General features: G+C 41.3%; 2 protein-coding genes across 2 annotated transcripts; both read left to right on the top strand.

The window, feature by feature from the left end:
- Positions 1-2,439: 2,439 nt before the first annotated feature.
- Positions 2,440-4,526, top strand: LOC131293860 (uncharacterized). The gene is made up of 3 exons (XM_058321911.1): positions 2,440-3,111; positions 3,231-4,189; positions 4,451-4,526. Exons 1-3 carry the CDS (start codon positions 2,440-2,442, stop codon positions 4,524-4,526), a joined length of 1,707 nt encoding a protein of 568 aa, XP_058177894.1.
- A 468-nt stretch (positions 4,527-4,994) lies between these two features.
- Positions 4,995-6,200, top strand: LOC131293859 (ATP-dependent DNA helicase PIF1-like). Its single transcript, XM_058321910.1, has one exon. It carries the CDS (start codon positions 4,995-4,997, stop codon positions 6,198-6,200), a length of 1,206 nt encoding a protein of 401 aa, XP_058177893.1.
- Positions 6,201-22,714: the final 16,514 nt, after the last annotated feature.

Here is a 22,714-nt window from a genome sequence, read left to right as displayed (position 1 = left end):
TTGGACCATCGGACAAGCACGTGAGTACATTTTTTTTCTCTTCATTAGTGAAAGTGAAAGTGTATTCAGTTTATTCCCGGCACTACTAGATCGACCGAAATAAACAAAATTGTTTGTGTCCACACGTGATTCTGTGCAAGCACTACCAGATAGACTTGCCAGATAATTCTTTTGTTCTTTTTTCTATTATCGGCATTTACGGAAGGCTTGATAAGCACGTGGTCGATCGAAACGATCACGAAGCATTAGCTCGACTGATATTGCTTTTGTTTTATGTGGCAAAGAAACGAGAGAGAAAACCGAAACTCCGTACCAAGCGTTTTTTTTCTAAAAGACTTATCGGAAACCGATAGTTTGAGTGGAGACTCATCTGGAGATTATTCCACTACATTAAAAGAAATTGATCTCCCCAAAATAGAAAATCTCTCCATAAGTTCAGAAAAAATGGAAGCAGATCAATTACAAAAGCTAACTGATAATATGGCTCGTTTGCAAAATGGACATGAATTGCTCATGCAAATGATCCAGCAACTGGCATCAAATCAATGCACAGCACCCATTTCTATATCTGAGCCACAACAAGATCAGGCTATTGAAGCAATTAACATCGAACATTTTGCAAAATTCCCGATCCCATCAAAGCATTACCATCGTACGAAGGTAATCGCAAACAGCTAACCGCATGGCTTGATACGGTCGAGAAAACGTTGAACCTATTCAAAGGCAGGGTTGACGACCGCGTGTATGAAATGTATGTCATGGCAGAGAATAATAAGATAGAGGGCAGAGCAAAGGACATTCTTTGTATGTCGGGCAATCCATCCGACTTTCAACAAATCAAAGAAATTTTGATGAACAGTTTGGGCGATCGCCAAGAGGTTGCAACGTACAAGTGTCAACTATGGAAACACCGAATGCAAGACGGAATGAATATCCATAAATATTATTAGACAGCTCAGGAAATTATATATTAAATAATCGTAAATGTAAGGTTTTCACCGTAAGGTCCCTATAAGGTCCCTACTAGGATAAAGTAAGGCATCAAAAGTGATGCAAAACCTTACTTTTGTAAGGGACCACACCGAACGCTCATCCCATTGCATTGCACTGATTGCCTTAGAAACAGGCTCGCTTGAGGGGAAATCGAAGGATCGCTATAGCAACCAATGTTCGCTTGAGAGCAAATTGAAGGATAGTTGGAAGAAGTACTCTTCAACAGAAAACCAGTTACTCTACACGATTGCGAATATAATTCTGGATTGCCAGTTTATTGGTTCTAGTGGTTTAGTACTCTTATCCTCTATTTGGACGAGACGTGCGGAAACTTAAACGTTGGTTGTAAAGTATAGTGGTTCTAATTTGAAGTGAATAGTTCAAAGTGAATGATTATATTTTTTGTCTTTGTGAAGTATGGATGCATTTTCGCAGATGTCGCCGTTTTCATCTACACTGCAGAACACTTCGGCCATGAATACTGAGGGGCAAGATCTTTCGACTGAATCCGAGCCCTCGACGTTCACACGCGCCGCAGGGTATGTAGTATAAGCAACTACGTATGAAAGACACTAAGATTCGTTGTTTTCTAGACCTCATACATCTTCCGTGATGAGCCGGTATGCCACCCCGCCGGATGGTGAGACACCGGCTGCTCGGAAAGCAAGGTTGAATAGAAAATATCCAGCCGAATATCGTCTTCGCAAAAGAAATTCCTCGACTGTGTGGTCACGAGGTTCGGGAAATTTGTCAACCGCAGGCCTCGCTGACATTGCAAGACAAGTAGAGCCTACAACGTCTTTGCAGATTGATAGGTATGTATATATAAATTTTATAAAAAATAGAGCAAATTTAATGATAATGTTTTTTTGGCATAAAGTACTGATAGATCTTTGGAAATGGATCTGTTTGCTCCTACACTGGAGAACTTTTCGAGCGTCACCTTGGAAGCATTGCCTGATATCATCAACAGTGCCAATTGAATCCGAGCCCTCAACGTCCACGCGCGCCGCAGAGTATGTAGTATAAGCAAATAAGTATGAAAGACACTCAGATTCTTTGTTTTCTAGAACTCATACATCGTCCGTGATGAGCCGGTATGCCACCCCTCCAGATGGTGAAACGCCGGCTGCTCGAAAAACAAGATTGAATAGAAAATATCAAGCCGAATATCGTCAGCGTATTGCACTCCACGGGCCGCCTGTAGTCGAACCAACTACAGCTATTGTCACTGCAGTTACAGATACTTTTGTCACCAACACCAGTAACGCTAATGTGCCAGTGACAACTGTCGTACCTCAACATCGACGGGAGTACGAGGCATACCGTCGACGCCAACTTATGCTGCAAAACGGAAATCGCACATATACACTGCGGGAATTATATAATACGCGACAATTTATGCAACAAATTCGTGCATATAATAATGCGTTCGCATTCACCTCCATGGGTTCATCGGTGCGTGCGAACGATCCAGTACGTCAGGATGAAGGAGTTGGAGCCGGTCGAGGTGTATACAACTATCGAATCCAGGGCGCCCTATGTCATCGCATCGGTGGTCTTGCACCACCGCCAGGACGTACACCGATATTTGCTCAGTTGTATTTCCACGACTCCCACTCAATGGAACAAAGCAGTGCAACGGTTGACGCCAAGGTTTCTTTCGCCGGAGGGCTCAATCGGGAAATTGTGACCACCCTGCCAAACATCTTTAATGAGAATAATCCACTTGCTGGCATGTTTCGCCATGCGTATGAACGGATGGCTCAGGAAGAAAATTTGCAGCTGCGCATTCACGCCCGATTGCAAGGAGTCGATCACCGTCGCTACAATCGACCGACAGCGGACGAGGTAGCTGGCATATTCGTCAGCAGCGACAGTGCAGAACCTCGAGACATTGTCTTGGAGAATCGTGGTACCGGTAGCCTGATGAAAGTGTCCGAGCACTCTCAACTGTACGATGCGTTGCAATATCCGCTGCTACATCCGTACGCTGAAGTTGGTTGGAGTTTCGGTATGCGCAAAGCACCAAGGCGGAACAACGCGGGAGCGGCAAGGAACACACATACCACGGGTAGTGACGGTGAAGACGACGAAGCTGGATCTTCATCACGCCAGGTGAGCCCTCGCGAGTACGCGGCTTACCGTATCAGCTATTTCACCGTGCTGGACGTTTACTGCAGCAGTATTGTGTCGACCAATACTGCAAAATGGAAGCACAACGATTATGATTTCAGCGTGAAAATCAAGCGCAGCTGCGTGCTGATGCCTATGCCGGCATCATGGACCTAGCTGGTGTCGAGCACGTGGTCAACGACTTGCAGCAACCCACAGCACCAACAACGCTGGATCGAGCAGGCACTCGAGTCATCCTGGCACCATCGTTCGTTGGCAGTGACCGCTACATGCGCGCGCAATACCAGGATGCGATGGCAATCGTTCGGGCGATGGGCAAACCGGATCTGTTCATCACGATTACATGCAATCCGTCATGGGTAGAAATAACGCAGGCGTTACTACCCCGCCAACAAGCTGCGGACCGACCGGACTTGACTACCCGTGTGTTTCGAGAAAAACTAAAGGCGATTCTGGCAGATCTGTCCGCAGGAGTGCTAGGGCTTCAGATCGCTCGAATACACGTCATAGAATTTCAGAAACGGGGTCTGCCGCATGCACACTGTCTGCTGATTCTTGGAGACAGTGACAAACCGCGATCTGCAGCGGACTACGACAAAGTGGTTTCTGCGGAAATACCAGATCCGGTTAATGCAGAACTGCATGAAACGATCCGGAAATGCATGACGCATGGCCCGTGTGGACCATCACATCCTCAGGATGTGATCCTGATCCTCCTACCCTGCATGAAGGATGGTGTCTGTTCGAAACACTTCCCGAAGGCATTCTGCGAACACACACGACGTGAGGAAAATGGTTATCCGCTGTACCGTCGCCGTAACAACGGGCGTACCGTGAAGCTCGATGCTCGGCGTAACCATGGCGTTGAGCTAGATAACCGCTACGTTGTATTTACTAACCAGCCACGGATTGTAGGGGACAACTGCCATATCAATGTTGAGGTGTGCACGACGGTGACCAGCGTGAAATATTTGTACAAATATGTCTACAAAGGACACGACCGTGGGGCGGTCTCACCGGATGGGACGGTGGACGAAATTCAGCGGTACATCGATGCACGGTACATTTCTGCGTCTGAGAGTTGCTGGCGGATTATGCGCTTCGAGTTACAGGCCAAGTCCCATACAGTCGTACAGCTGCCATCCATCTCGAGAATCACCAACGCGTCACGTTCAATGCACAAGATACGGTCGAGGATGTGCTCAACCGAGGACACCACACAATGCTCACGCGGTTCTTCGAGCTGGCGGCCCACGATGATTATGCCAGGACGCTTACTTACCAGGATCTCCCGCTTTACTACCGATACGCTGTACCGCAGGCAGCACAACGACTTCCTTGGCAGCGTGGTTCAGGCAAACACTGGATACGCCGTGTACGTAGTGGTGCAAGCGTGATCGGTCGAATGGTTTCTTGCTCGATGGCGCTGATCGAGCGGTACTGTATGCGCCTACTGCTGTGCTACCGTAAAGGACCAACGTCGTTTCAGGATTTGCGCACTATCGATGGAACAGTTTGTAGTAACCTACAAACAGGCGGCTACACTTGCTGGACTGCTTCAAGATGACTACGAGTGGGACAGAACGATGCAAGACGCCGTTTTGTTCCAGATGCCTGCCCAACTGCGCCACCTCTTCGCGCTCATCCTGTCGGAAGGATTCGTACAAAACACGCGACGCCTGTGGGATACGTATGCGGATCATCTGTGCGAAGATTTTCGTCGGAGCCATTGGACACGGTATACAGCGGAAGACTCCGAGCAAAACCGGATCCTTCGTGACGTTGAACACCTGCGAGCTTTGTAGATTATAGATCGGTATCTGAGGGGTACTACACCGTCCAAAGATCTGTCCAGTTTCCCGGACATGCCGCAGCTGAACGAGTTTGTCCACGTTAGAGACCAGGTGATGGCGCAAACGAACGTCAATGCGCTGATCGATGCGGAGCGATCCTACAGCATAGATGATCTTGAGGAAACGCTCTCGACAGTGCATATGTTAAATGCGGAACAGCGAGTTGTGTACGACACCATCACAGCCGCGGTTGACAATGCTTCCGAGAGCGACAACAACTTCTTTTTCCTGGATGGACCCGGAGGTACTGGAAAGTCGTACCTGTTGGAAAAGATCTTGGCATATACGCGTCGACAGTCTAAAATTGCACTAGCAACTGCTTCGAGTGGCATCGCAGCGTTGTTATTGACCGGAGGGAAAACGGTTCATTCCATGTTCAAACTGCCGTTAACACTCGATGACCGTTCCCAATGTGCTATCACCGTGCAATCAAAGTTGGCAGATCTAATCCGGCAGGCCTCCTTGATAGTCTGGGATGAAGCGTCGATGGGTAGCCGTTATGCTCTGGAGGCCATCGATCGTGCGTTGCAGGACGTTGTGGGCGTCCAGCGACCGTTCGGGGCGAAGGTGATGCTGCTTTGCGGAGACTTTCGGCAAATTCTCCCAATTGTGCCAAAGGGAACCGATGCCCAGATCATTAGCCAGTGCCTGAAGAAGAGCCCTTTGTGGGAGCACTGTCAGAAGTTGAGTTTGAGCGTCAATATGCGGGTTCAAAGAGCACCTAACTCGCATCTAGCCGCAGAGCTGCAGGAATTTGCCGAGTTTCTTTTGAGCATCGGTGAAGGGCGGCATCCAACGTTTGCTGGGTTGGACCCTACCTTCGCAAAAATTTCCCTCGACATGATGCTCAATTCTTCGACCAACCAGGGAGCTGACGTGCGAGAGCTCATTGACAAAATTTACCCTGAAATCGAGCGATGGTACAAATATCCGAATTTTTTCACCGATCGCGCAATTCTTTCTCCACTGAATGTTGATGTGACTGCCATCAACAATGCTGTGATGATGAAATTGCCTGAAGTAGACCAAGAGTATCTGTCGGTCGATACATTGGTGAACCCTGAAGAGCACGAACATCTGCAGCTACCTCCCGAATATCTCAATTCGCTTAACATCAGCGGCATCCCACTGCATAGCCTAAAACTCAAGCAATTTGCACCGGTGCTACTTCTTCGGAACCTACACACCGAACGTGGGTTGTGTAACGGGACGCGATAGCAGATAGTTGCACTAAGGCGAAACTGCATCCATGCGCGGATATTAACGGGTAAGCGGCGTGGGGACGACGTGCTATTGCCACGCATTTACTGCGATAGCAACGATACCGGACTTCCGTTCCAAATTCGACGTAAACAGTTTCCATTTCAGGTGTGTTTTGCAATGACGATCAACAAATCGCAAGGGCAGTCTCTGCACCATCTGGGACTGTATTTGCCAACCGATGTTTTCGCACATGGACAACTCTACGTGGCACTATCGAGAGTTACTTCACGTGAAAATGTGGCGATTTTGATCCAGCACCCTGAGCGCGTCGATGAAGAAGGCGTCGCGGCCAAAAATATCGTTTCATTGCTAATTGATCGTACCTAGGGCTTTTTATAAACAACACCGTTTACGTATAGCATCGATCATATGTGAGTATACCTTTATGGAAAAATCATTACAGCATCTATTCATTATGAGATTGTTGTTCATTCACGCGGATTTTATACATAACAACACAGGCCCAGCACACTATTGTATCACCGTAACGTCGTTGAGCTTATGGTCGCGCGCGTTTATTTCACCAGATTTTGTAACATTATTCAAACTGGCAGCTCTTGGTGAAATCGGTACGGATAACATGTGAGTATACCAACAGTATATTAGTCGATCTATACATCAAACATTAAAAAAGCTTCATTGGTTTTCTTCTCTTGGACTTCATTGCCACAACATGAAAGATACTCTACTGATCGAGACCTTCTGCTTCACAAATGGACAGCCTTCACGGAACTACCGGCACATACGGGTAACAGGCATAATCTTTTGGGTTATAACTGTTCACCCGGGGTCCTTCTGACCAAACGAGTATCTCTTCGGAGATAGGCGACCCCCTCACATACCACATGTCATTCTTGGGAAGGGGGCTTCAGCCTAGGGAGTGGTTTAGTGGGTAGGTCGAATACTCGGAGTCCCACATAACCCTTCTTCTCCACTTGGGAGAAGCGGAGTATCCTATGAGGATTCCCTTCCTACTACAAAACCAAACAAAAAAAAAAACAATACAATGATTTGTTGCCAATGACCCAATAAAAAAAATGAAGAACCAAAGTATTTTTCTAGAATTAAAGGAAAACAAACTTAGTCCGCCCCGGTGTAACCGGGCCTTTTTACCTAGTAGTACAAAAAATAAAAATGACCGCTAAGCAGACAAAAGAGTATAAAGATAACTGGTCAGTTATCAATAAATTCATCGATGAAGATGGTTTAGCTGCTTTTATTGCTGGTCTTACAGACCCTTTTTTTGGATATGTGCAAGCTGCGCGTCCTAAAGATATCGAGGATGCATACACATTTTTATGTAAATTCAAGTTTCAAGAAAAAACTAATTTTCAAAGCAATAGCCCTTCATCATCATCTTCATACAAACCATACGTTAAAAACCAACCGAATCAGTTTTCAAAGCAACTTGGTAAGCCGAACCAGCCACAATTTTTGAATTCCAATAAACAAAGTCAACCACACCCTGAACCTATGGAAGTTGATCCCTCCCTTAGGAGCAGGTATACACAAAATAAATCGTCGGTCAATAACCTAGAAGTAGATCCTCAGAACAAAGAAACAATTCAATCAAATTTTCACGTGGATCATCTTACAACCAGTATAACATAGATGATTCCGATTTTATGCCATATTTGCCTGTATACGATAGCAAGAAAAATAGATTCATTAGATTGCTTATCGATACAGGGGCAAACAAAAACATTATTAGACCCGGAATATTAGAAGAAGAGGAATTGGCTAATAACGTGTCCATAAATAATATTTTTGGAACACAAACCGTGTCGAAAAAAGGTAAAACGAAACTTTTAGGGCCAGACATACCTGAACAAACTTACTTTGTGCTCGAGTTTCATGAGTATTTCGATGGGCTCATAGGTTCAGAGTTCATGGTTCAGACGATAACTACTATCGATTATGAAAAAGAGAAAATTTGCATAAACGGCGTGGAACTCTTTTTTAGGAAGTATTGTGCAAAACAATATTTCTACAATACTATTACTGTGGATACAGATCGCGATGGTGACTGGTATGTTCCCACATTCCAACAACTAGTAAACGATGTAGTAGTTCAACCGGGATTGTACTCATCGGTTAACAAAAAATCAACTATTAATATTATGTCTAAAAGTAAAATCATCCCTAACAATTTCAGGTTAAAACTAACCGTAAATAATTTTGAAACCATTTCACCCATTCCTCTTTCTCGTGATATTTCACCTAAACGAGAATTCATTGAAAGCCTTATTCGAACAGACCATTTGTCAAATATGGAAAAAAATAGATTGATTGATATTATCATTAAAAACGAAAATATCCTCCTGAAAACTAACGAAAAGCTAACAAGTACAACTTTAATCAAACATAAGATCAATACAATAGATGAATCGCCCGTTTACACCAAAACTTACCGCTACCCGCACGCTTACAAATTTGATGTAGAATTGCAAATTAAAGAGATGCTTGAAAGTGGCATAATTAAACCTTCAAATAGTCCATACTCCTCACCAATTTGGGTAGTTCCCAAGAAACAAAACCCAGATGGTAAAAAACAAGTTCGCGTTGTCATTGATTATCGGAAACTCAACGGCAAAACAATAAGTGATAAATTTCCTATGCCCGAGATAGAAGATATCTTGGATAATTTAGGCAAATCCGAATACTTCACAACCTTGGATCTTAAATCTGGTTTCCACCAAATTGAAATGCATCCTAATCACCAAGAGAAAACTGCATTTTCCACAAGTTACGGACATTTTGAGTTTACTAGAATGCCCTTCGGGTTAAAGAATGCACCTGCTACGTTCCAGCGTGCAATGAATAATATTTTATCGGACTTTATAGGATCGATCTGTTTCGTGTATTTAGATGATATTATTATCGCTGGAAGCAGTCTTGAAATCCACCTGGAAAATGTTAGCAAAGTATTAGAACGACTTTCGAAATTTAATCTTAAAGTACAAATAGATAAATGTGAATTTCTAAAGAAACAAACGGAATATCTTGGACATATAATTTCTCCTGATGGTGTGAAACCAAACCCTGATAAGGTCAAGAAAATTCTAGAATGGCCTTTACCAACCAACGTGAAACAGATACGACAATTCCTTGGTCTATCTGGATATTATCGCCGTTTCATAAAAGATTATTCAAAAATCACGAAACCTCTTACAAATTATTTGAAAAAGGAAAACACCATCAACACTAACAATCCGGAGTACATTCGAGCATTTAACAAACTAAAAGAAACAATAGCATCCGATCAAATACTCGCTTATCCTGATTTTAAGCTTCCATTTATTTTGACTACCGACGCATCCGATTTTGCTATAGGAGCTGTTCTTTCCCAGATTCAAAACAAAATCGAGCGACCTATTCCATTCGCAAGTAGAACTTTGAACAAGGCCGAAGTGAACTATTCGACCATTGAAAAAGAAGCACTAGCCATCATATGGGCTATTCGAAAATATAAACCGTACTTACTAGGCAATGAATTTATATTGTATACGGATCACAAACCACTAACCTTTATAAAAAGTTCATTGAAAAATAATAGAATTCTACATTGGAGATTAGAGTTAGAAAACTACCAGTATAAAGTAGAGTATAAGCAAGGTAAAGCTAATGTCGTAGCAGACGCGCTTAGCAGGAAAGCTGAAGGCGTCGAAGTAAACGTCCAAGAGTCGAAACTGTCCACTCTGCAGACACGTCAGATGATTACTTTATTAAAGTCTAGTGAACGACCTGTAAACTATTATCATAACCAACTAATCTATCAAATTTCGGAACAAACCGATGATGTCTCAGAGACACCTTTCCCAACTTACAATAGAATAATTATAAAAAGACCTAATTTTGACGAAACCGCAATAGTAGAGACCCTGAAAAAGTATCATAATGGAAAACAAACAGCAATATTAGCTCCAGAAAATTTACTGAATCTAATTCAAATTTCTTTTAAGAATCATTTTAGCAGCTCGGATTATTTTGTAATAACGCACTTCCAAGTCGAAGACGTCGCATCTGTCGAGGAACAAAACAGATTGGTCACGAAGGAACACGAAAGAGCTCACAGAGGAATTAACGAGGTCGAAAACCAGCTGAAGAGAGCGTATTTCTTTCCGAAGATGCGCTGCCAGATAAAAGCTGTGGTGAATACATGCACTGTGTGTAATTCACACAAATACGAACGGAGGCCGTATAACATCAAAATATCACCGAGACCGGCTACTGGGAAACCCATGGAGCGTCTACACATGGATATCTTCAGCATTGATTCACGAAGTTTTCTGTCAATGGTCGACTCGTTTTCTAAATTTACACAAATGATCCTAATAGAATCCAAGAATTTAGTAGATGTTAAAGCAGCACTAGTAAAGTATTTTAGTAATTTCGGAATCCCTCTTGAAATCGTTACCGATCACGAAACGACATTTACGTCGGTACAGTTAAAAACATTTTTAAGCAATTTAGGAACTTCGCTAAAATCCCCACGACATCCCCTAGTGGGACAAGGCCTCTCTCCGAAGAGAGTTTGTGTGACCGAAAGAAGGTATATTATAGATCGGTGGTAAGCCGTTCGTAATACCCGAGGGTGCCAGACTCGAGATTCGATCCCACACCTGTGGTGTGGTGTTTCCTCGCGCTACCGCTGCGCCATGGGCACCCCCCAGTTAAACGTTAAAGATCCCAAAAAAATACATGAGCAGGCTGAGAAAATATTCTCATCAGTTAGAACCAGCCTAGAGCTCTCTCGACAAAAACAAACAAACAATAACGATAGGAAAGAACAACCACCCGTAATAAACGAAGGTCAGGAAGTTTATGTAATTCCAAATGTTCGGAAAAAATTAGACCCAAGAGCGATTAAAACAGCAGCGGTTAATGTTAAACCTAGAACATTTGAGAATTTACGGCAAACAAAAAGGCATAAGAGTAAGATTAAGAGAATTAAAAATACAATTTAGGCTTCACCATTAAGTATTCGGCCGGGGACGTCCGTTCAATTCCGTTCAAAAGTTCAATAGTGTATGTTAGGAGTGTTAGTTAAGATATAAAACACACGCGTGTCAAAGTGTTAAGATAAATTATAAGCTAAATTTTATGCGAGCACAATTTTATGAGTAACCCGTGCGAAACAAAAAAAAAAAAAGACAAAGTCCAGAAATTAACAAAAGAATATTAGTGCGTTCCATGGCCTATTTTCACAATTACATAGACAAATAACTTTTTACACTACTACTTTACACATGTCTAGTTCCACTAAATTCCCTATTTTAAAGGCTGGTGTACCCAAAAAGACAACCAGAAAAAATAAGATAAGCCCTACAGATACTGCTGATACAAAACCAAAAATGGCAACCAAACTAGATTTGAATCTCGCGTTAAAAATCGTAAAGCCCTTTTCTGGTTTAGCAATCGATCTACCGAACTACGTTGAGAGCATCGAGCTCCTGAAGGATTATTCTGAAAACGTTAATGAAAGTGAGCTCCTTCGTTTCGTGAAATTGACCCTAACAGGTGTAGCACACGGTGCGATTGATGGTGCGCTTACCATAGCAGAAGCAATTACCAAACTTAAAACCCGTTTTTCTATAAAAGTTTCACCTGCCGCAGTGGAAAACGAAATGAAACTAACCAAGCAAGGATCAAAATCAGTTTCAGAGTATGGCTCAATTATAGAAAACCTAGCAGTGAAACTAGCTGCTGCCCATGTTTCTAAAGGAACATTTTCTACAGAATCAGCTTCGGACAATATCGTACAACCTGTAGCAGTCCGTACCTTTATCGAAGGACTTGAAAATCCAACAACGAAATTTTTTTTAAAGGCACGAAACCCCCAAACGCTAACGCAAGCAGTGTCTGATGCGTTAGAATGCAGTGAATCTGATGCAGAACACGAATTGAAAACTTCAAGTGCTATGATGGGATCATATTATTCTAAAAATAATCATGGGCATTATTACCCACAACATAATGTTCCGTTCATGGAGCAAACATACCATTACCCAAGCAGAGGTTATCCAAAACCGCGTGGTAGATTTTTCCATAACAATCCAAGACAGAGAAAATTTAGGCAAAACAGGGCTCAATACCATAACAACTTCAATAGACAGTCAGAATATTACCAAAACTACGATAAACATACAAGTGACCGTTCTGAGGAGGAAACAAAAAACTATGGGAACAGAAGAAATAATGTTAACGTGGCTATTCCGCATCCCGAAGCTAGGTCTGATAAAAATGAACCTCAACGGGACAATGAAGAAACTAATTCACTAACAGATTTTTTTCGTTAATTTCAATAGTGATAGCAATGTTAAAGCTAATTTTCTTTTTCTCGGTAAACTTTTTAATTTCATTATAGATAGTGGAGCATCAGTTTGTATTTTAAACTCTTCATGTCTCCCGAAAAATATTACTATTAACACTTCAGTTACAATGCCACTGAGAGGAATCAATGGTAATACAAGGACAACGGGATTTATTGATACGTTTGTCACATATCAATCTCAAACATTCCCGTTGCGTTTCATATTTTGAACGAACTACCACACGATGTAAAAGGATTAATTGGAGCAAATTTTTTTAAACAATTTGGAGCGAAATTAGATTTCCAAAATGAAACATTAACATTTCAGAAAAATTCACACTGCTCTAGAAACATACACATTCCTCCTAGAACAGAAATTATCACATACATTGACACGGTTGAGGTTGATACATGTGTTGTTTTGAATGAAGAAATTAGTTCTAAAGTTTTTTTTAGCGAATACTATTGCTAAGCCTTCAAATAGGAAAGTTCCGATAAAAATTATAAACTTAAGGAATAAAAGTGTTGAAATTAAGAATCTTAAACCCATTCTAAAACCAGCATCAGAATATTCTATACTTACTATCAATACATCAGTCAAGACAACGCCAGCGCATACATTGTGGACAACGCCATCGCATACATTGTGGACATCGCCAGAGCATACATTGTGAGTCAACATTCGATCATCGCGACGCGGCCCCCGGACCACAACATTATGCTGAGTTGCAGCTTCCCATAGCAACGCGGATCGCCCGCATTATGCTGAGTTGCAGATTCCCGCAGCGACGCGGACCACCTAGAATCAGAAGACCGTGAACCAACGATCCAGATCGCGAACCGATCATCAGTTGGTATCCAGCATCCGAACACGATAGTTGGGTATTAACCCGCACATATGTTGAAGGAAATAAAGTTTAAGTTTTTTTAAAACTCAAACACCCGCAGCAGTGCGTTAACTCATCCAAATACAATACAGAACACGCAAAACAAACACTAAAAGAAATCAATTTAGACCATTTATCTAAAGAAGATAAACAAGCAATAGAAACTATTTGCCTTAAATTTAATGATATTTTTTGTGTAGAAAATGATTCTCTAAGCACAACTAAACTGCTACAAGCTTCATTACATTTAAAGGAAAATACTGAACCATCATATACAAAACAATATACACTGGGCCCAAAGTTAATCCGGACGCTCAAAAAATGAGCATGCGTCCGACTTTGTGGTCGATTTTAGAGTACTTAGAATTGGTAACAATGATTTTTGTTCATTGCATCTTCTTGGTGTACTTTCCTACAAAGTACGTGCAAAAAGAACGGTAAAAAAATCGTACCCAAGCGGCGCAATAAACAATAGAGTGCAAAAAGTCAGAATTTTGACGGCCAAACGCAAAGTCGGACAGTTCTATTTCATCGTAGTTTTGTTAGCTAAAGTGGTGTGTAAGTTAGTTTCGACTCTTGATATTTGTTATTATCGATGCATACGACTCTTGGGCATCGTTAGAAGCACTCGGATGATTCGATTTATTATATCATTGAAGTTTTTATTGAAATATGCGTCACACTACTTGGTTGGAACGAAACATCATCATTTATTCATCATAACGATGGAAAAAGTTTTTAAAAACATATGAAATTAGACTTACATTAGCAAACTAACAATTTCAGATATCATTTAAAAGTATAAAACTTCAAAAAGTATCGTAAAATCACCAAAGAACTGCTCTTTGCAGTACACAATTCAGGAGAGGGAAGGTAGAATGATTCGAAAAACCATTTGATGTAAACCATTTACTATTGTCCGTCTACTAATTCTCACCTACTACCCCTAACATTATGTAATTTTCCAACTTCTTTAGCCTATATGCACTTTCATATTATTAAGGAACGTTCAACAACTCGGACAGTTTTGGTTAAACCCTTTGCCTCGAACGCACCATATGTTTCGCCATCCATCTGAGAAAAAATTGGGAATTTTTGTGTCAACTGTTAACAGGACTTGCACAAAATATCATGATTGTTTAACTTTAACTATCTTTTCAACGTAGATTTATATAATTTGTTCCTAAAATCATTATCTTTATCGACATCAGTTCTAGCAACAGAATCGTAGTTTTCAATTTTTCTCCGATATTAATGATTTCTTTCCCGGGGTTCTGGCATGCAGCCCTTTCCAGTGTAAATAGTTCCTAATAGTTAAAGCACTTAACAAACACTTTTAGTAAAGTTTCTTTTAGATCTACGGCAGTAGTAAAAGGGTTGAATCGATTGGTTCTTCCTCCCCTTTCCTGAATTGTGTACTGCAAAGAGCAGTTCTTTGGTGATTTTACGATACTTTTTGAAGTTTTATACTTTTAAATGATATCTGAAATTGTTAGTTTGCTAATGTAAGTCTAATTTCATACGTTTTTAAAAACTTTTTCCATCGTTATGATGAATAAATGATGATGTTTCGTTCCAACCAAGTAGTGTGACGCATATTTCAATAAAAACTTCAATGATATAATAAATCGAATCATCCGAGTGCTTCTAACGATGCCCAAGAGTCGTATGCATCGATAATAACAAATATCAAGAGTCGAAACTAACTTACACACCACTTTAGCTAACAAAACTACGATGAAATATAACTGTCCGACTTTGCGTTTGGCCGTCAAAATTCTGACTTTTTGCACTCTATTGTTCATTGCGCCGCTTGGGTACGATTTTTTTACCGTTCTTTTTGCACGTACTTTGTAGGAAAGTACACCAAGAAGATGCAATGAACAAAAATCATTGTTATCAATTCTAAGTACTCTAAAATCGACCACAAAGTCGGACGCATGCTCATTTTTTGAGCGGCCGGATTAACTTTGGGCCCAGTGTAGACTACCACAATATCAAAAGCCAGAAGTAGAAGAACAAGTGAGGAAAATGATTAAGGAAAACGTTATTGAACCAAGCAAATCGGAATGGAATAGCCCTGTCTTATTAGTGCCGAAAAAAGGTTCAGGTGACAAAAGAAAGTGGCGTTTAGTAGTTGTTGCGCGCGGTTCACGTCCCGGCCAAGCGAAGGATTTGGCCGTCTGGGACCCGTGAATTCGTCACCCAACGGGCTTAACGCAGATTGGGTGTCTGCCCCAAAAGTGCTTGTACGTCTTTGCTCCTATTACCTTCCCGCTAGTGCTCTTGCGCTTTCGAGAGCCTATGCCGCAGAAGGGGGAACAAAGAGAGTAGTCGCGTTTCGGATTGGTTGGCGGATTGACCCGTGAGTACGACCTGAAAACAAGCAGTTAGTGAGAACACCGTTCTTCTTGAGTTCCAAATGTGTACTGATTTATTGTTGCTTCTTAACGCTCTTATATACTAGCTTAAACGCGGAACTTACGAACTATCGTCAACCTTTCTCCAGGGACGTTTCTCGGGTTTACAACTTTGTACCCGAGAACGTTACTTAACACCTAAGCATTTCTCCAGTACGCACTTACTTTAGCTTACTTCACTATTCAACGCCGCGTACCTTTCCCGAGCCCGATTGTCCAGCGTGCATCGACCGACGATGCGCGAGGCGAACCTCCAATGTTTACAAAAACAAGCGCTTTACGCTTACCAAGCAACCATGCCCTTGGTTCTTGGCGCATCGCTGGTGACATTGGGCGTTCTACGCTGACTCAACCTCTTTACCGTTGTTGACCCAGTTTCAGCCGAGCGTTGCTCACGCAACAGTAGTAGATTATAGAAAGTTAAATACAGTACTCAAAGATGATAAGTTTCCTTTGCCAAATATTGAGGAAATAATAGATTCTTTAAGCGGTGCCAAATATTTCACACATTTGGACCTTTCACAAGGTTACTTTCAATGCGAACTGAAGGCTGAAGATAGACCAATAACCTCATTTACAACCCAATCAGGGCAGTACCAAATGACTCGCCTTCCAATGGGTTTGAAAGTTAGCCCGTCCGTTTTTTCACGATTAATGACAGTCGCAATGTCAGGACTCAATCTGGAAAGGTGTTTGGTATATTTAGATGATATAATTGTGTATGGAAAAACGATGAATGAACACAACAAAAATCTCATGGCAATATTCGAACGATTGAGACAGGTCAATTTAAAGCTCAATCCGTCAAAATGCAATTTTCTTCAAAAAGAATTAGTTTATTTAGGGCACCTAATTTCAGCTGAAGGAATTAAACCTGATCCTGCAAAAATTGAATGCATAAAAAGTTGGCCAGTTCCATCAACAGCGGAGGAAGTAAAACGTTTTATTGCGTTTGCCAATTATTATCGCGTTTGCCAATTAACTTTGCTAGGCTATGTATTCCCTTAAATCAATTAACTCGAAAAGGAATAGTTTTCAATTGGTCACACGAATGTCAAAAAGTATTTGAAATACTTAAAGAAAAATTCATCAATCCCCCGGTACTAGACTTTCCGGATTTCAGTGACAAAAATAAATTTACTTTACATACGGATGCTTCAGGCCACGCTATTGGGGCAGTATTAAGCAATAGCAATGGTAAACCGATCGCTTATGCAAGTCGTGCGTTAAATAAGGCTGAACAAAACTATGGAACAATCGACAAGGAACTTTTAGCAATCGTATGGGCAACAAGACATTTTCGACCATATTTATATGGAAAATCATTTGATTTGTACACGGACCACCGACCATAAGTATTCCTTTTTTCTATGAATGATCCATCAAGTCGTTTAACAAAATTCCGCCTAGCACTGGAAGAGTACAATTTCACGATTCTATACAAAGAAGGAAAAGAACATGTTATTGCAGATGCTCTATCTAGACTATCAAGCTCAGAATTAAAAAATTTAAGCAACGATGTCTTTCAAGTGGTGACGAGATCGAAATCTAAATCTGAATCCGTTAAAGATCATACAAATATGAGCGAAGAAAACAATGGCCAGATCAGCACATGTACGGTTTATCTTGAGCTAAAAGTGGACACTAAAGCAGAAAAGTTAATTATAACACAGGAAGAAATCATTATTCCTTCTATTACGAGCTTAATTCACTTCACTATGACAAAGATAAAGGAACATGAAAAGAAATTAAAAAAGTCGATATGTCTTATCACGAATGAAAATGAAAAAATTATCAACGATTTGATAAACAAGATGAAGTTTTTAAATATGAAAGGGTTACCAAGAATAGTGCACGTAAAGAAAAATGTTAAATTAATCGATGAAAAGGATGTTGGAAAGAAGAAGTTAATAATGAACGACCATCACGTACTACCCACAGCAGGGCATGCAGGAATCCAAAAAACGCTACATACTATCAAACAAAAATATACCTGGAAAGGAATAGATCGAGATGTAAAACAAATGATTCGAGCCTGTCCGCATTGTCAATATTTCAAACAAAATAACGTACCTAAAATCCCTATGAAAATAACAGAAACCACATCAGAGCCAATGAAAAAGCTATATCTTGATTTAGTAGGTCCGTTAGTTAATTCAGAAGGCCACGAATACATCTTAACCACTCAATGCGACTTTACGAAATTTATAACGGCGGATAAAGAACAAGAAATCAGAAACAGTGGCAAAAGCGTTTACCGAAAATGTTATACTACGTTACGGAATACCAGAAATAATTTGTAACGATAGAGGAAAAGAATTCATGTCGGAACTTTTCACAAGTGTATGCGAAATGCTACAAATTGAAAAACTGAATTCCACAGCTTACCACCACCAAGCAATAGGTTCATTAGAGAACTCACACAAGATGCTAGGGAATTTTGTAAGAATTTACTGTAACAAAAATCCATTATCTTGGAAACATTGGGTCAGCTTTTACAAATTTGCTTACAATAACACGGTTCATACGTCCACAGAATATACCCCGTTCTATCTAATGTATGGTCGACACCCTAAGGTACCCTCAAATATAATAGAAGACAATGCCGATCGGATTTCCCAGAATATGGATAACTATACTGATTTTATAAAAACTAGATTAAGGATAGCGCATAATTTAGTAAGAGAAAGGTTAGAAAAAAGCAAAAATACTAACAAAAAAATCTACGGCACAAAATCCAAAGATAAAGATTTCGAAAAAGGCGACAAAATCTTGTTGAAAAATGAAATTGGTAAAAAGTTGGACACTAAACATACAGGCCCCTACACCGTACTAAAGGACTGTAAGGAAAATGTAGAAATAGACCTAGGTAATAAGATTGAAACAGTTCATAAAAACAGAGTTAAACTGTTTCACGAATAAGACTAAAATCAGAAAAAAAGGGGGCGTATAGCTAAGATTTTTGTAAAGGAGGGGCGTGTAGTGTGGACACGCATTTAGTTTATAGTAAGTAGCATTATAGTAGGTTAGTGTTAAGTAAGAGTTTAAGTATTAGTGTTAAGGAAGTTTATAAAAAGGCAGAATAAATTCCGTCGGGCTCTCTTCTTGCTCCGACCGGACACCGAACAACACCTGCACTCGGCACTATCATTACAGGTCAATCTTTATGCACAATGAATCTTCATAATGCAATATGAAGAGCCAATAAAACTGAATTTACGGTCGGATTATAAAATGTCCAATAGGGAGCAAATTAAATCATACGATCCAGCACCGACGTTCCAACTCTAGTTCAGTGTTGATAGCTGCCAGCAGCACTTGGCGTGCGTCGAGTGCAGTGAAAATATAAGTGTGAAAAATAGTTGTTTTCAATCTTAACAAGCTCATTACATGGATAAGATTGATTAATAAAGTGTGTGGGTTCATTTAAACATGTTAAACAGATGAAAATCGGTCTTGCTTCAGTATTGTCAACGTGCCACTTGTTGCTGGCTATGGAAAGAAGATATGTATTCCATCTTTATATTGTGCATAATTGTCCATAATAAGTGATATAGTCTTTCTTCTTTTCAGGTTTTGCCAGAAGTTGACCTAGGAGTACTGCCAGTGAAGTGTAAAAAGAGAAATGAAATTAATAAAACAGTAACATAACCAAAAGGTAAATTCCAAAATAGTTGTTGTTTACATTTTCGGATGACATTTCCCTCGTGGGCATTGGGTGACCCGGAGGGTATGGAGAAAAATGTCGGAAGGGAGGAACGAGGAGGGGTAACCCATAACACCTGGGGAGGGGAGTGAGTTCCTTCCCCTCAGTTTTCGAATTACTGAACGCCATAGGCTGAGTGAGGGTATTTTGGCCCACGTATGTAATTTTGGCCCACTAGAAAGTAGATCAATTATTTCAATAATTTCAAATAAAAATGCCCCCTTACATGTTTTTTTAGTGATGAGGTCAATGTATTCTTGTAAAATACCAAATTTGGAGACGATTGCATCAATATTTTTCGAGAAAACTACGAAGCTGTCTCTTTTTCAAAAAACCATGCCGTAGGCAGATAGTTCGCCCACCTTGAAATATAAGCAACCACTGCGTAAAAAATTCTGAAGTAATGATTTTCTAAAGCTCTGAGTGTTTTTAGGAGTTATCAAAACGTTACTTGAATTTTTAGAGCACGAGAAATAATTTTAATTTCGATGCTAAAGTGGGCCAAAATAGCTGCAAGGAAATCTGGTTTTGATTGAAACGAAATTTGTATGCATTCTGACACTGACAGCTGGTTGTCAGAAATTGTCTAAACGAAAATCCGATGATCTTGCAAAAAAGTGGAAATTTAAATATCGATTAAAACATTATATCTTACTTATTTAACATAAGTAAGAGTTAATAGCACATTCTAAACAATTATAAAGATTATTAAAACCATAAAACACATAAAAAAGGCATTCTTCATGTGGGTCAAAACTGGTACACAGGTGGGCCAAAATAGAAGCAAAGCGGGAGAAAATAGCGACAAAAAGCGTGTTCGGAATTTTTTTCAGTGAAAATATCAAATAAACTCGAAAATATTAATTTTAATGCATACTTAGATAGTTACTCTACATAATCATACCCAGTTTATCGAAATATGATCGGTACAATTACTGCAACGATTTATTTTGTGGTGACCCTTCCCTTAAGTGGGCCAAAATGGGTACTTTTACCCTATATCAAAAAGACTCCTATTGCTTGGCGTTCAGTGATTCAAGTATATGGCGTTCAGTAATTCTAATGTATGGCGTTCAGTGATTGCATGCAAGTTTTTGTACACCGGGGCTGTCAGTTGTCTCGATTAAAGTCGGCGTCCCGGCTGGGAAACGGGAGATTGCTCTCTCACCTGAAAGCTGGCCTGCCGCTCTCTCATTTAGAGAGTTCCTGGATGAGCCCATCCGTAGTGGTCCTGCGTTGCTGACTGATGCTACTCCCTCCGTCGTCGTAGCCGAGGATGGTAATGCTGCTGTTAGGATGGACGGTGGATTCTCCACCACTACTGTGAAAGCAGTAGCTGCCTGGATGAACCCTCCAGCTTCACCGGTGCCCGGACCGGTCTCCTGCTGCGTTGGGCCTAGCCTCGCCGTCGCCGGTTGTTCCGGTGCTCAAGGTTACGCAGGCTGGCTCTCGACCTCCACCTCCGGTCCAACCAACCTCTGTACATGAAAGGCAAGTGAACTCATCTGTTCTTCTGATCTGCGACTGGCGGCCTCCGAAAGGGACTTTGATATTGTCACCCTATCAGAGACGTGGCTGGATGCGTCAATACCAGATGGAGCGGTGTTCGATAGTGACGATTTTGTAGTATACCGGTGTGACAGGAATTTATTCAATAGTACTCGGCTCAGAGGTGGTGTACTAATTGTGTGTTCTACGTCTTTGTCTTCCTCACTGGTTAGTGTGGATTGTAAATCCTTGGAGTGCGTATGGGTGGTGATTCGCACCTCTGTGTTTAATATATTCATTGGTGTTGTATATATCCCACCGTATTTAGCGTCAGATGCTCCAACGTTTGAAGTGTTGCTTGACTGCATTAGTGTTATTAAGTCACGTATGCGTTTGAATGATAAGTTGCTAGTCTTAGGGGATTTTAACCAATCCAACTTGCATTGGAATGCGTCACCAGTCTCTAATTTATCGTCAATGTTTCCCGAGCCTTCATCTTATCTGTCTTGGTATGCGCCGTTTCTCAGTATGTTTGACATTTTACGTTTGTCCCAGATTAATTTTGTATCTAACGTTAATGGTCGTTTACTAGATCTAGTTCTGACGGACTGCGAGTCCGATTCCTTCTGTGAGGTTAGGCCAGCGATTCAACCTTTAATCAAAATCGAGGCTCATCACCCTCCCCTTAATCTGTCCTTAAGGGTGTTAAAAGCTAACTTCACTGCCGGCGATGCTCCATTAAGGGATACTAGGATCTATGATTATAGTAAAACGGACTACATTAGGTTAGGTGAAATTTTAGCTTCCGTGGATTGGTCCTTTTTGTTTAATTGTACGGCCATCGATGAAGCGGTTTCCATGTTCAGCGATCTCTTAGTGTCCTCCCTGAATTCCTGTTCCCCTCCTTTTTGTCCTCCCCGCCGTCCTCCGTAGTCGGACAGAACGTGGCACTTATTGAAGCGAGATCGAAACCGCGCAGTCAGAATCCTTGGTGCCAATGGTACGGATCACTCTCGTCTGATTTTTAAAGTATCTGCAGCAGCCTTTAGAGCTTATAACAGACTGCGATACGACCAGCATGTTAACAGATTACAATCGCAATTTCGCCTGCTTCCACGGTCATTTTGGAAACACATCAAATCTTTGAGGAGTAATAGTGGTTTCCCAAGTAGCATGTCGTTGGGTGACGTGGTCTCCAATAACCCTGGTAGCATAAGCTCTCTGTTCGCTGACCACTTCTCGAGCGTATTTGAGCCAGCAATCCTGGATCCGGGTAGTTTGGAGCCAGGTTTATCATATACGCCCACTAATGTGATTTCAGTGGATGCTTTCCCGATTGGCCTGAACCAGGTTGGTCTTGTGTTAGCGAACCTGAAATAGTCATTTGCACCGGATCCGGATGGAATTCTCGCTGCTATGCTTGTTAGGTGCAGGGATGCCCTCGTGAGACCCCGTACACACCTCTTCCAACTGTCTCTTGCTACTGGTATTTTTCCTGCAGCATGGAAGCGGTTGTGGTTGAGACCTGTTTTCAAAAAAGGTGACAAGTCTTCCGTCTTGAACTACCGTGGGATCTCGATGCTATCCCCATGCAGTAAGGTCTTTGAATCGGTGATTCGCCCGTCCTTGTTGTATGATGTCAGTGCTTGGATCAG

Source organism: Anopheles ziemanni, chromosome 2 (assembly GCF_943734765.1).
Source record: "Anopheles ziemanni chromosome 2, idAnoZiCoDA_A2_x.2, whole genome shotgun sequence".
Classification (NCBI taxonomy): domain Eukaryota; kingdom Metazoa; phylum Arthropoda; class Insecta; order Diptera; family Culicidae; genus Anopheles; species Anopheles ziemanni.
Note: the sequence above shows the minus strand (reverse complement) of the source record. Positions and strands in the feature narration are given on the sequence as shown.

Coding starts and splice junctions, on each gene's coding strand:
- LOC131293860 (XM_058321911.1), top strand. CDS start 2,440: ATGGGTTCATCGGTGCGTGCGAACGATCCAGTACGTCAGGATGAAGGA. Junction 3,112..3,230: donor CTGGATCTTCATCACGCCAG/GTGAGCCCTCGC, acceptor TTATGATTTCAG/CGTGAAAATCAAGCGCAGCT. Junction 4,190..4,450: donor CAGCGGTACATCGATGCACG/GTACATTTCTGC, acceptor GCTGTACCGCAG/GCAGCACAACGACTTCCTTG.
- LOC131293859 (XM_058321910.1), top strand. CDS start 4,995: ATGCCGCAGCTGAACGAGTTTGTCCACGTTAGAGACCAGGTGATGGCG.